We start from the raw sequence: 14903 nt of genomic DNA, 5'->3' as shown, positions 1-14903 counted from the left end.
ATTGATTTTCATGTTAGCATAAGGTTGATGATGATTATGAAGTTTTTCAGAAGACCTTTTAATGATTATGAAATGTTTGGATGTATTACAACTAATATATATATATATATATATATGAAGATAGTTAACCAATAATTATACTAGTTTAACAAAATATAGTTTAACCAACAAAAGTGTATAATAGGTACGTTTATAATTTTTCAATAAATGATTTTCACTTTCCTTAGTGTATCTTTTTTGGCTCCTTCCATCACTTTGAGTTGAATGAGGTTTTTATCCAATCCTCTAAGCTCTTCAAGTTCTATATTTATATTCTAAGATATCTCTTCACACACATTGACTTAAAAAAATCTACCTAATTAAGAAAACTCACATTATCTTATAAGTATTTAACAAAAGAGATTATTATTTTATATGGAGACACTATCCCTTTCATGTTACTAAATGATCTCTAGGAATGAGAAAAATAAACTAAATTTGTAATAAATACTAAATGAATATTTTAAATGGATATCCGCATTTAGTGGTATATATATAAATATTTAACTATTCATTTGTTGATGGATAAATATGGATATCATGGTATCAAACTTATGGATACCCACTGTCTTCTAATAAAGAATAAATATTGTTGAATTTATTTTAAGAATTGTTTTTCAAAATCAAGGGAACACAATAAAATTATTAGTAAAAAAATATTAATTATTAGTTTCTTAAATTTAAATTCATACATTTCTATTTTTTTCTTTATTTAGACCTATCAAATTGAATTATTTTTGAAAATTTTAGTTTTTTAAAATTTATATTTTGATATAACTCATTTAAATGGTTTTTAGAAAAGTTAAACTTATTTGCATTAATATTTTAGTGTAAAATTGTATTTGAATTATCCTTTAAAATAATTTTTTTTATGTAATTTTAAATGGGTATTGGAAATACTTACCATATACTATGTCTTTTATGCATTTTATTTTGGTATTGAATTATCAGTAATATCATAACATTATCTTTAAACCATGAAATTTCAATTTTGATTATAAAAACAATTAAAAAAACTTAATTAATAATTTAGTTAATATATTTTGTATTTTTTATTCATCTTGATTTTTTTTATTTATGTTTTACTCAATTGAGTTCTTATTTTTGTGAAAAGACTCAATGTGAGTTCTTAGGTTAAATTCATGTTAACACTGTTTGGAAGTGTCACGTGTTAAAATTTAGGTTTGTCATATGCTACTTCTGATTTTAACACTACACCTTCCAAATAAAATATAACACATATTTTGACACATGACAAATCCAAATTTTTGACATGTGACATTTATATTGGGCATCTTTATAAATCAATTTCAACAACTATATTGGATATACATTGTAGTATCAAACAAGTGTCATATCCACATCAATTTGTTTAAGATCATCCAATATTCAAATCTACAATAGATTCAATAAAACAATGTTTGATGTGATTGCAATAATGAATAAAACAAAGTTAATTAAGACTTAATAAATATAATGATAAAACATGTTTAAATTAGATTAATCTCTTCTTCTTCTATTGCACCGCTACTGATCTTGTATATTTAAATGAAGATCATTCAATGTTTTGGAATCTAGAACCTAAGGACTTCAAACTCAATGTGATTCCTCACTTGTAATAGAATGTGTAACATCCCAAAAAAAAATTAATAATTATCTTTACAAAATGAACGAATAGTGAAACCAAACTTCCTATTCTACGCCTTAGCTCCACTGTTTACTAGCACATGCTCCCCCTAACATTTCCCCTAAGCTCATAGCATTAAAGTGATCATTGAAAATGGAAAAACAAACACACAAACAAACAAACAAAAATAGCAAAGGTAACCTAATATAAAAAGAATAAAACATGGAATTCGCAATCATCATATATTAAATTTTACTTTTAAACTTAAGCACACACCTAAACATATTATAACATCTAGACTCAAACATTCAGATACATGCATTATTGTGTAGCTATGGCAAGTTATGCACTTGTAGTGGTGGAACAACTGGCCCACCCCAAGCTACCACATAAGGTTGGTCCGTTAAAACGCCCTTTATCAAGGTAAAGCTCTCATACTAAAACCTCATGTTACTCTCACCACATGTCTCACCCCTTTCTACTTGAGAATGAATAACCATTAGAGTGTTAGGATAAATCGAAGATTTGAAGGGGATTCGATTATAAGGATAGTGGAATTTAATGACAATGACGACTGGATGGGCTTTATTTTTTGTGTTATATTTGAGCGAAAGAATGGTCGTGTGGATGCGAGGTCTTCATCACATCCATTTTATCTGTCTTTTGAAAGTGAAGAGACAGAAGAATATTTCGACATGCGACTGAATTTGGAGCGTGACAAAGTGGATGGATCAAAGCATCTTTGGATTATTTACATCTCTCGAGAACACTGTCACTTTGTGAAAAGAGGAGCACATATCTCATTCAAAGCGCATCCAAGTCTTGAGATTAACGCATGGGGGATGAAGAGTATATTCCGGGAAGATGAAGAAATTAACGTTAAGTGTAAAGGCCATGTGCACTTTAATTTTATAGAAAAAAGCAGCACCAAGTCTGGTCCTAAATTCCAGCTTCCTTACAATTGGTTGGTCGCTGATGAAGATGAAGTTGAGAATATTAATGCAAAGGCAAAAGAGAACAATTTGTCTTATGCAGGCCTTTAATAAAGGACAATGGAAAATTATTTTTTGATACCAAATAGCCACTTCACAATTCACTTTTAGAGGTAAAATAGTTATTAAAAGAATAATTTTTGTATTTGTAAAGAAAGAAAAATTAACGATTAAAATAATTTATTTCCAGTGGGTGCAAAAAATTTATGACTTTCAAACTAATAGTGTGCTTAATAAATACCCTAGCAAACACACCAGAGGCTTACAAACATCTTTTCTTTTCTGTTTAACAATTATTGATTCAATATATTTTCATTCATAAATTATTATTAAAATTATTCATCCAATATTTATGATGAAACCTTTTCAAGCTAAAAAAATTGTTAACGTAACTATGATTTCATTTAAAATTTGTCTTTTAAATTTGAAACATAAAATTTCTTGTTAAATTATCATAATCTTTTTGTTTAACCTTTTTTCTTTTTTTCAATTGATTTTAGAGTGTATTGGTCTTTCGTGAAACATTACTAATTTTAGATGCCTCCCCAGATTTAAAATTTCTGTCATTTGACAATATACTTATTTGAGGAAATTTATTAATTACTCTGATTATTATAATAAAATAACTATTTTATGTTGAAACACCATATTACAAGTGTTAATTGTAGATATTGAAATATGTTTAAGAAAAAAAAAAAGGTTAATGGCTTTCAATTTTCTATTTTGACATTTGAAGTAAAATCTCAAAACGACAATCAATTTTATCTCGCTAAAAAATATGAGTAAGTTGTGGTGGTTTAAGAGGAATCGTCACAACATCCATCATTTTATATAATGTATAGGTGGCGTATTAAATAAATAAATAACATCAACGTCAATTAAAACTGTTGTAATTTTTTATTAGAAATCAAATCCAATAAAAACACATAAAAATGTTATTATTGTCATTGTATTACAACCATTAAAAAAAGGTTCTTTTCTTACTTTTTATGTTTTACCTAAGTGAGACGTAATGTTTAATATTTTACTATAATTTATGTTAGTGGATATATAATATATGTAAATTTACATATATTATATTAATGTCTATTTTTTTATATTTTAAAACATGGAAAATCTCTATATAAGAATATATCACAAAAATTTTTAAAATCTTTTGTGATTTTGGTATATTAAATAAATATGTAAAGTATAAAAAAAAGTAAAAAAAAACATAACGTAAATGATGGAATTTTTAAAATTACATACCCAAATCCTTTTGAGGATTCGTCATTTCCATTTTTAACCACTTTAATTTTTGAAACGTTTTAATCAAAGCAAAAGTTATAACTATTGGAAATTTTTAACCACTAAATCTTAATAATTTTGAATTTGTGACTAATAACTCTTATATTTGAATATAACCTAATGAAAGTTATCACAAAAATATTTAAGTTAAAAATAATTTAGTATTTATTTTTAGTTGATTTTACAAAATCATGTTAGGTTAAGCTAAAACAGTCACTTAGAGAGAAAAAAAATGAAGAAAACTAATTTCAATGATAGAAAACACAACCATTACTATCACACACACAGTTATATATACGGTGCAGAAAAAACATTTGAGAAATAAGAGACATTTTTAGTTCTTTGGATAATTTCATCAAACACTTTGTGCAATTTTCACTTTGGCATTTCATCTAATAGTTTCTTTTTTCATAGCTATTCAGTGTGTTTCTCACTTTTGAATATCAAAACACATTCAATTGCATCTAAAAACAGATCAAATAATTAATGAACAATAAATCATTTCTTAAAACAATTCCTAGTTTCTATTAGAACAAAAAATGAAAACATATCTAGATTGGTCATTGGAAACATCATGTATATGATTTTTCCTCTATAAAGCTTCTTAGATTCTTTCAAACATGGACACCATTATATAACTTTTGTCAATTATTTTTCAATATTTTAATTTGGTCCTCAAAAAACTAACATACTACTTATTATCTTTACTAAGTAAATCTTTTATGACATATATATATTCTTAGTCATAATTACATAATTAAATCATTTTAATAAATTAAATAATAAAATATAATAAATATAAAACATTTACACATTTAATAATTTATTTTATTTTATATATATATATATATATATATATATATATATATATATATATATATAAATTTGAAGTGACAACAAAGATTCACACATCACTAATAAGAAGAAGGCTTGACTTTTAAATTGATAACTGTTGTGATAAAATTTTGTGACGCAGAACGAAAGTAAATGAAGACAAAAAAATTCATTGATTCACTTTTGCCTAGAAAATCTTCATGAATTAAATGTTTCATCATAAACAAATAATTTCCAACAAATAATTTGATGATCTGATTAAGTCTTCTTATCATCATCATCAATTATTTTGTTATTATATTTTGTTATTAAAGTAACAGAATAAAAATAACAAATTATAGTGTCAGAGATTGCTGAGTGTGAGTGAAAGAGAAAATGAAGATGAAAGAAAAACAAATTGAATAAGCAAAGAAGATGAATTAGGATTAGATGAAAAAATATATATATACCAAATATTCCGACTGAATCTCATTTCACATTTCATCTGCACTTGGCATACAATTTAGGCATGCTTATTACATCAGATTTAGTCACTATCATTAGTTCCATTCTTTACTTTAGTTGAGTTCTATGCATCCAAATTTCTGTAGTTTAAACATTTCCATTTCCCGAGCTTTCATTCATTTTCTTGACCAAATTAGTACAAAACATTGTCTAAAGATAAACATTTCCTTGATTTGACACACAGAAGTCTTTCTTACGGATTAGGAACAGGAGTGTCGTCAATGATCTATGGTATAGGAAATAATTTAATTTTTAGAGTGTTATAATATGGCTTTATAACAGTTTGTTCTTAGAATGACTTGAGAATTATGACAACTAAAAAATTCTAGTTGAATTTAGACATTATTTTTTGAAATTTTGTCTATATTTAAGTTAAATTATTATTATGTGTTTGAGAAAATAAAGGAAAAGATGGAGCGTGAAATATGGAATAATGTGCTGTCGATGTTAATAAATGTCTCCAAGAGTGACTTTAATGTTAAATGCGGATACTATGAACCCTTATATTAATGAAATTAAATTATATTTTATTTAATAAGAAAGCTGCATTGGTATAGTAAAATAACAAAATTACGTTTTCATAAAATGTTAAAATTGAAAAAAGTAAATTTTTCAATTGCATTCATGTATATAATGTTGAATATACTAACTTATAAGTTAATGATTACTTTGAAATATAACAATTATAAATTACTTATACGTTTGATAAAATTAATTAGCAAATAATATTTACATCTTTTAGCAAAAAAATATTATTATGTAATTATAATTTAAGATTTTTGAAAATAATTAATTTTTTATTAAAAATTTGAGAACTTCTACTTTTGATAGATTTTAACTTATATTTTTAAAAATTTAAATCTTATAGTTGATTTAAATTACATAAAACATTAACAGTAATGTAATAATTAAAATAAATATTTAGTATCATGGTTCAATATCTTAAATGGTGAAATGTTAACATTCTACTATAAACACAAAAAATTATGTGAATATATATCAAAGATGATATAAAATTATTAAGAAAAAGATATTTTAGTAAAAGAAATAAATAATAACTAAAATAACTTACAGGCTAAACCCCCTGTATATATGTTCTTTCACATTAACTCAATGGATATGTCTGTTACTAAAAACTTTAATGAAATAAACTAATTAGTAACTTATTTTGTTTCAGTAAACATACCTTTAATCTATCCTAGTCAAATAAAGAGGGAATAGCATATCTAAATAAGGTGTAGATTTGGTTACTTACATCACTAACAAAGCTAGTAATAAATTAAAATGAAAGGATCCACTTACTCAACCAAAAAAATTAAACATTTACATGCACAAACCTACTTTCACCTTCGACATCTTTCCAAGACTGGATTAAGTGTTTCCAGAAGAATCTGTTATAAAATGAAAAAGAAATATTAAACGAAATAAATTATGATATTTTAATAAGCATTTAATATACCAATACATAAAATTAAATTAAATATATACTTATATATAAATATGAAAAGATGTCTTGTCAACAAATTTTACTGCACAACAATTTGATTAAGTATATTATTTAAAGAATGAAACAGAGAAAGTCAATAAAAGCGAAAAAAAATATAAAGGATACATAATATTAGAATGTCAATGTATTTGCTAATGAAGTTTCAAAATATTATGCTAATTTAGTCTTAGATTCACTAAATTATGTATGGATAGATTATAAGTTTAAATATATTTTTTTGTGAAAATAAAAATATTTGATCAATAATTAATTATGAATAATTGTTTGGGAGAAGATCATTACTATATGTCCGGAAAAGATGTGAGCTTCCAAGCAACTTAAAGCCCTGCATTGGAGAGATTATTTTCTTTGGCCTTGGCATCAATATTCTCAACTTGCTCTTCTTCTGTGACATACCAATTGTAAGGAAGCTGGATTTTCGGTCCTGAACCACTGTTGCTCTTTTCTACATACTCAAAGTCCACACGATTATCATTTGAATGAGAAAAAGCTATGTATTTCTTCCCTTCAATGTCACGTATATCTTGTTTGAGTATAGGTCTCATTCCCCATGCATTGATCTTAACATTTGCTTGCGCTTTAAATGTGATATGCGCCCCTGTTTTCACAAAATGACAGTGTTCTCGACTGATGTAAATTATCCAAATATGCCTACACATAAAGCATTCACTTTCATCCGCCTTCAGATTCAAATTGAGTCGCATATCAAAGTACTCTTCTGTGTATTCACTTTCAAAAGAAAGATAAAGTGGATGCGATGAATAAGATGAATTAAATGAAGAGTGAGGAGGAGATCCAACAAGCGCATTTGGCTTAAATATAACATAAAAACCAAAGCCAATCCAGTCCTCATTCGTACCACCCTGAAGTATCCTTATAATTGAATTCCCTAATAATGTTTTACCAAAGATAGGTTGAAATCCCCATTTCCAAGGAAGAACAACGTCAAAGCCACACCGAAAACTACAGGGTTCCTATCACCATAAGAAAATCACAAAATAGTTTTATTATAATCAATTTATACTAGAACTTAATTGGCTGATAATAAAAAGGATTTTTTACAATTAATCTCTAAAAATATTTCTAATGATGAATTAGGCAAATGTTAGCCAAAGACAAAAAGAGAAGGTTGTAGAATGTGAACCTTAATTAGGTGGAAGAAGCGTTCAAGTCTGTCGAACTCAACTTTACCATAAGACACTTTGGGACAATCAAAGAGATAAAAGCCTGATCTATGATCACGAGATCCGGATACCGTTTTAAAATACTTCCCCCCTGATGTATCTCCTTCAGTTGGAAGGTCAGGCAAATATATGAGCTTATCACAATGAGACAAGTTTAAATATGCTAGACAATGAAGCTGAAGGAAGGAATCAGGTATTGAAACAAAATTGTTTCCCTGTAGATTCAGTCTTTCTAAACATCTTAAGTCTCCAATAGCATCAGGTACTTCTTTTAGTTTGGAATTACTCATGTCTAGAAAAATCAAGAATTTCAAATGGGATGAAGAAGCTTGTTTTGGTAGCAGATCCGTAAGGCTAAAACAACCGTATAAATCTAGAGTTTGAAGAGATGCCAAGGAATGAATAGCATTTGGTATACTGACAAGCTTTATACAACCTCTCAAACTCAAGAAAGTAAGACTTGAAAGGACTCCAATAGACTCATGAATAGTGGATAAACTTGTACATTCATTCATGTCAAGGTACTCAAGATGTGTTGCCCTTGTAAAATCTGGGGTGCTTTCAAGTTTAGAACAACCCGAGAGATGTAGAACTCTCAGAGAACTCATGTTCCCTACACAGCCAAAATCAATGAAAACTAGATTGCAACAATTTCGTAAATTCAAGAAAGCAAGCTTCTTAAGAAGTCCAATTGTTGAATGGACATAAGATAAACTTGTACATCCAGACAGATCTAGCCTTTCAAGTTTTACGATTCTGGAAAAATCTGGAGTCTCACTCAGGTACTTGGAGTTGCTTAAATCAATCCTTTTCAAGTTGGGACAGCTCTGTGAGAAAGAAAGTAAAAATCACCTATTAGCATCTAATCTTAAAACTTCAATTTCATTATTTCTCTTTCAGTTTGGTATGCTTTCAGAATTTAAGACATAGGTAGATGAAAAAAAAGTTTCATTTTAGTTCATTAGGTGAAAAAAAATTAGAATGTCATAGAAAAGATGACAAATCATAGTTACTAAAATTAATAAAATTTTTACATTTCATATTATCATAATGGTAGAGAAAATTACACCCAAAGATAATCAAATAATATTTAACATGTTTTCATTTTTAAGTAATGTTTATTCGAATTATAATTTCAAAATTATTACCACAGTATTCAATACTAATATTCATCAGGTTCACGTTTTTCAGTTGATAGAAACACGTTAAATTATATAAATAATTCATTGAAACTATGTTAATTTATATTGAAACTGTGTTAATTTATTTTTAAATTTTTAAGATAAAAATATATTAAAATTTAAAATAATGATAAATTTTAATTTTGTGTCAAACTTAAAAACTAAAAACATATTTAATTCATATTGAAAGATTTAATAAAAATTAATTATTTAAAAAATATAAAATTATAATTATATAATAATATATTTTTTATAAAACATATTTTCCTTCAATAATTAAACTTATAAAATGATATTCTTATAATGTTATTTTACATTTATTAACTAGACTTTTAATTTATCCAACACTTTTAATAAAAAAGATAGTTTATTACCCTGAATATATAAATTAGGAATTTGCTTATCGGACAGTCTTATCAAATATATTCTTACTTTTTAATATAAAATGTTACATTATTTTAAGTAATTTATATTGAATTTTTGGAAGTTTCGAATTACGATGTCATTGTAGAAGTTAAAAAGAAAAATGACCAAAGTGTATTGCAGCTTCTTTGAGAAGCCCAAAAAGATATTCCCTCTTTCCATCATTTATTTAAATTGACATGAAAATGGAAAAGTGGTTATAGTACCTTGCGGCCTTCCCATAAATGTCTGATGCGACTGTTAGGCATATTCAATTCCACAATATTAGAGGCTGTAAAGTATGGAGGGAGAGAAGCAAAAGGATAATCATGCCACAATAGATATTGCAGTCTGTCTGAAAGAAACTCCAGCCTTCCTGAAATTCTTGTGTGATATAATATCAGTAATGTAAGCTCCTTCATTCTTGACAATCCCTCGACACTACATTCTGACATTTCTTCTTTTTTATTTAAAACTATGGCTTTCACCTTTTCTGTTCCCTGAAACATAGAAAATAAACATGTCAAGAAAGGCATCATTTTAATCAGTAGAATACGAAACGTTTTTATGAAAAGGTGAATAGTGAAGTTCTAATTAAAAAATCAAAACTTCACTTACCTCATACTACAAATATATTGATATAAAAGTATGAACAGTAGCAATTATTTAATGTGAAGAAAACTATCTAAAGAAAATAATCTTTTAGTTTAAATGGAATGACCAATGCCATCAACTATGTTGCTGGATATTACAAATAAAAAATGTAACTTGTTACCGTTTCTGCTTTCAAGGCATGCAAGAAGTCTTTAAGAAGCCATATTCTACTCCATGATCCTGGTTCCTCTGGAGATTGGTCGCGAACCATTTTCTTTCCTAATTCCTGTAACAATTCATGCATAACAATTTCTTCACTGCTAATAGTGATGAGTGATTTCTCAACGAGTCTTTGAATTCCAATATGAGGGTATAACCCACAACAGTCTAGAATTCGCTTAACATAATCCTCTCTTTCCCCTTTAAAGAAACACGCAATGTGTAAAAATATTTGTTTTTCCTCACGTTGTAGACCATCCACACTTATTCGGAGTACGTTCATAATTTTATTATTTGGACTATTCTCCAATCTGTTCAACACATCTCTCCATTGAACACCATCTCGATCACACAAGAAAGAACCCAACACTCTAATTGCCAATGGAAGACGTTGGGCATATTTCACTACTTCAGGAATCAAAGCCGCACACCTACTGCTTTGCTCTTCACTTTTGAAGGCTTTTCTACATAACAATTCACGGGCATCCTTATCATTCAATAATGAAACCTTGTGTATCAACACTTCACCCTCGTACGCTTTCAGAATATGCTCATCTGTGGTTGTAATAACCATCCTACTTCCCTTCGAAAGCAATTTAGGTTTTATGGCCAAATTTTCCAATTGCTCTAATTCATCAACATTGTCCAGAACTATGAGGACCTTTATCCTGTGTAGCCTATTTTCTACAATCCCTGATATTTCAATAGGATTACTCATATCTATGTTTTCACGTAAAGTTTGATGAATAATTTGCTTTTGAACAGCAGTATGGCCACCATCCCTATAAAGTTTGTTCACATTCTCGATGAAACAAGAAGCATCAAACCTATGAGAGATTTTGTCATATAGGACAGCTGCATGAGTCGTCTTTCCTATTCCATTCATTCCCCAAACTCCTAAAACTTGAACTTTGTTTGAGCTTAATCTTAATTTGTCTTCTAATGCTTGTACGCGTGGTTGTATCCCAACAAGGTCATCAATAAACCCAGAGAATTTATGACCCAATTTTTTAATTACTGCTTGAACAATGTGTTGAATCTGTTCAAACTCTGGCCTGCAAGAGAAGGAAAAAAATAGAGCACTCAACCATTATTTAAATTGTGTTACGAATCTAAGACAAAAAAGCAAATGGCTATAATTGATACTTACTTGTCCCTCACATCCCAACCCGCTGAATTGGCCAAATCCGTCATAGCCCTCTCCCATCCAAGAACCTTGTCCAAATCTTTTTGGAATTTGCATCTGTGTGAAACGAAGTCATTCTTGTATACCCCATTCTGACGTCTTACATGAGATGGATCTACATCATAGAAAATGGGGAAAACAATTTGGCTTGATTGTTGTTTGCAAGAAGCTATAGCGGCCATTTCTTCTAAACACCAAGTGGAAGAAGCATAATTTTTGGAAAAGACAATGATAGAAAGGCGTGAAAGTTGAATTGCTTGTAGAAGCTGTGGGGAAATGGATTTTCCTTTCTGTAGTTGGTGGTCATCTTTGAAGACGAAAATGCCCTTTCGGAGGAGATGAGAGCAGAGATGATCAACGAAAGAGTTGCGGGTGTCAGGACCTCTGAAACTGATGAACACATCGTATATGTAGTGTTGGTTTTGGATGGTGTGCGAGGAGTCGTATGAAGAGGAAGAAGAAGTGGATCCCGATGATCGACCACAGAAGCAGTTCCAAAACCGCTTAAGCCCTGATTTAGTTTTCACCATCTACTTCTTCTGATAGAAGCAGTGTTGGTTCAGTCAAATTCACGACACAGAGAGGAAGAACAACTCTTTAAAAAAAAGTGTAGATTTGATTTGTTGAAATGATTTAGAAGCTGAAAAGTGTAGAACTGAACACTAACTCACCTGCGCAGAAGCTATTGCTTTCATTCAACATGAGAACATTCTTCTTTGCCTTGTGTACGCAATGGAGAAAAGAACAACCACGTAAACACATTTCTATGATTTCCCCACTTACTATCCTCCATGATTTCTTTCACATTGGATATGCTTTAAAAAAAGCGTGTATTTTAATAGGTGGTTGCTTCGTTAGAAAAAGTCCAGCGACATTTCTTTGGAATAACTGCAATGTCTAAACAGAAAATTCCCCCAGCCGGATGATTTTGTCCCATCTTGGAGATATTTACAATGACATAGTTTTTATTATGTGTCATTTCTACTTGTTAATTTGTAGCGACAAGGACGGTTATTTGATGGACCTAATAAAGTAATAAAGTTCATATTTATATAAATCCCTAAATTATATATAAAGGTTTCTCTCCTTTAATCCCCCGGAAGGAGATATAAAATAGAGAATTAAACAATATGCAATGTGAAAGTTTGGATCGTTTTCTGTTGGACCATCTTTTTATGGAAAAATATACATAATATGTAACTTTGAGATCTAATTTTGAATTTCTACATTAGGTAGCTGTTAGAAAATCATCAACTATTTTATAGATTTATTATTCATGGAGCTAATTATTCTTATCTAGTTTTTCACTCCTCAAAATGCAAAACTAGTCAGAATTAGATTCAGAAAAGTCAATGTCGACTAAATTTTCTCTTTTTTAAAACAAATCAAAAGGTTGCAAATAATAAAGAAAATTAAAAACAAAAACAAAAAAAGAAGAAGGATATTATCATAAAATTATTTGTTTTGTCAGATAATAAGTATTTATTAGCGAAGATCTATGTCTCTATATTTACGTTATTAAATAAAATAATATACATGTTTTTTATTTATTGTCAAATATTAATAAATAAATTATAATTATATAAATATCAAATTAGAATATTAAGTAATAGTTGAATAAAACTTAATTAATTATGGGGGAAAAGTAAAAAATATTAAATGTATAGTTAAAAATAAGTTATGAATCTAAAGACGAAAAAAAATCATATATACTTTTAGATTACTTAATAAATAAATATGTTTTAATAATTTAAGCGAAGACCGATATAGAATAAGTACGTGGATAAGATGGATATATACACATGTATTTTCATATCAATTTTAAAATTTTGACATTATCCAAACTCATAATCAACATGACCATTTTTTTCTCAAAATAATAACAAATTCGGAATTATTTTGGTGGACAAATTTATTTGCGATCCTAGTTAAAATTCACATAAACCTAAACCTCTTAATGTTTATTATATGTTGCAATGAATGTTTTCTTCCTTTCCATCATGATGATCCATAAAAGTATATGTTAACATTATAAATCTCTTAAAAAAATAAGTTAAAGTAACTATGCTTTAACAACTCCTTAACATGTGCTTTCACAACTTTGGATAAATGTATGACTTTATGCTTACCAACTTCAAGTAAATATATTTTCTAAATGTATAGCTAAAAATAACTTATGAATCTAAAGAAGTAAAAACAAAAAGTTTATATATACTTTTTATTGTGACAAAATCACGAATAATATTTTATGAGACGTGTAATTTTATTTAAGGACTTATCCGCGGTGTATTGTGCAAGTTTCTCAGATACAACATGAACTTCTTGAAAATATTTGAGAATCCTAGAGCTGGGAAGAAACTCTAAAAAGAGTTTATACCCAAGATATAAGAGTTAAAGTAAACACAGAAACAAGAAGAAAAAGGGTGTAATTTGTGAGAATGAGAGCTAGAAAATAGAAAGAATTTTTATTTTTCTTTTTATGGAATGAAGGGGTGCTCCATTTATAGAGTATGCAAAGGATCGTTGCCAACAAATGAGCGTTTCATCAGAACGTTGGTATTGGAACATTGCACTCATGAATGCACTTCATGATAGATGATCTACTACCAGATATTATGTTTTCCTGGGAGGAAACATTATTTCCTGAAAAAGTAAGAAAGAGAATATAGTTGCTCGATCAACAGTTGAAGCCGAGTATATGGCAATGACATCACTAACATGTGAACTTATATGTGTAAAGCAGTTCCTTCAAGAGCTTAAATTTTGTAACATCTAAACTATGAAGATGTATTGCGATAATCAAATTGTTCTCCACATTGCATCAAATCTAGTGTTTCATGAGAGAACTAAACATATAGAAATTGATTGTCATTTTGATAGTGAAAAGTTGTTGACAAAAGAAATATGTACTGAGTTTATTGGATCAAATGACCAACTCGCAGATGTTTTGACCAAGTCATTATGGAGTCCTTCGATTGAGTTTATTTGTTCCAAACTTGGTACATACAATTTGTATACTCCAACTTGAGGGAAAGTGTTAGAATAATTACATCTATATATTATCATTAGGCCTACTTAGGGTGTAGTGTGCTAGCTTTTATGGGTTGTAGCTATAGTAATACCTCATTTTGCACCTAGGTGTTTAGGACAATCTCTAAATCTTCCATGTATTATTGTATCAGTTCATTATTATAAATAGAAGATTGTGAGAGGGATCAACTAAGCCCTCTAGAAATATATTTTGTTTTAATCTCAAGTATAAGGTGGCATGCTATTTCACCCATTTTGTATCTTATAGTCTTGCATGATATGGGGTTATCACTAGGGCTATAATATTTGTTGGAAAA

General features: G+C 28.4%; 1 protein-coding gene across 1 annotated transcript; it reads right to left on the bottom strand.

The window, feature by feature from the left end:
- Positions 1-6482: 6482 nt before the first annotated feature.
- Positions 6483-12170, bottom strand: LOC124840516 (TMV resistance protein N-like). The gene is made up of 6 exons (XM_088093062.1): positions 11521-12170; positions 10333-11425; positions 9785-10057; positions 7935-8801; positions 7073-7764; positions 6483-6674 (listed from the first exon to the last, which is right to left on the bottom strand). The coding sequence occupies exons 1-5, from the start codon at positions 12084-12086 to the stop codon at positions 7108-7110; spliced, it is 3456 nt and encodes a 1151-aa protein (XP_087949188.1). The 5' UTR covers positions 12087-12170; the 3' UTR covers positions 6483-6674; positions 7073-7107.
- Positions 12171-14903: the final 2733 nt, after the last annotated feature.

Source organism: Vigna umbellata, chromosome 6 (genome assembly GCF_029865625.1).
Source record: "Vigna umbellata cultivar VRB3 chromosome 6, Vumbellata_1.0, whole genome shotgun sequence".
Lineage (NCBI taxonomy): Eukaryota > Viridiplantae > Streptophyta > Magnoliopsida > Fabales > Fabaceae > Vigna > Vigna umbellata.
Note: the sequence above shows the minus strand (reverse complement) of the source record. Positions and strands in the feature narration are given on the sequence as shown.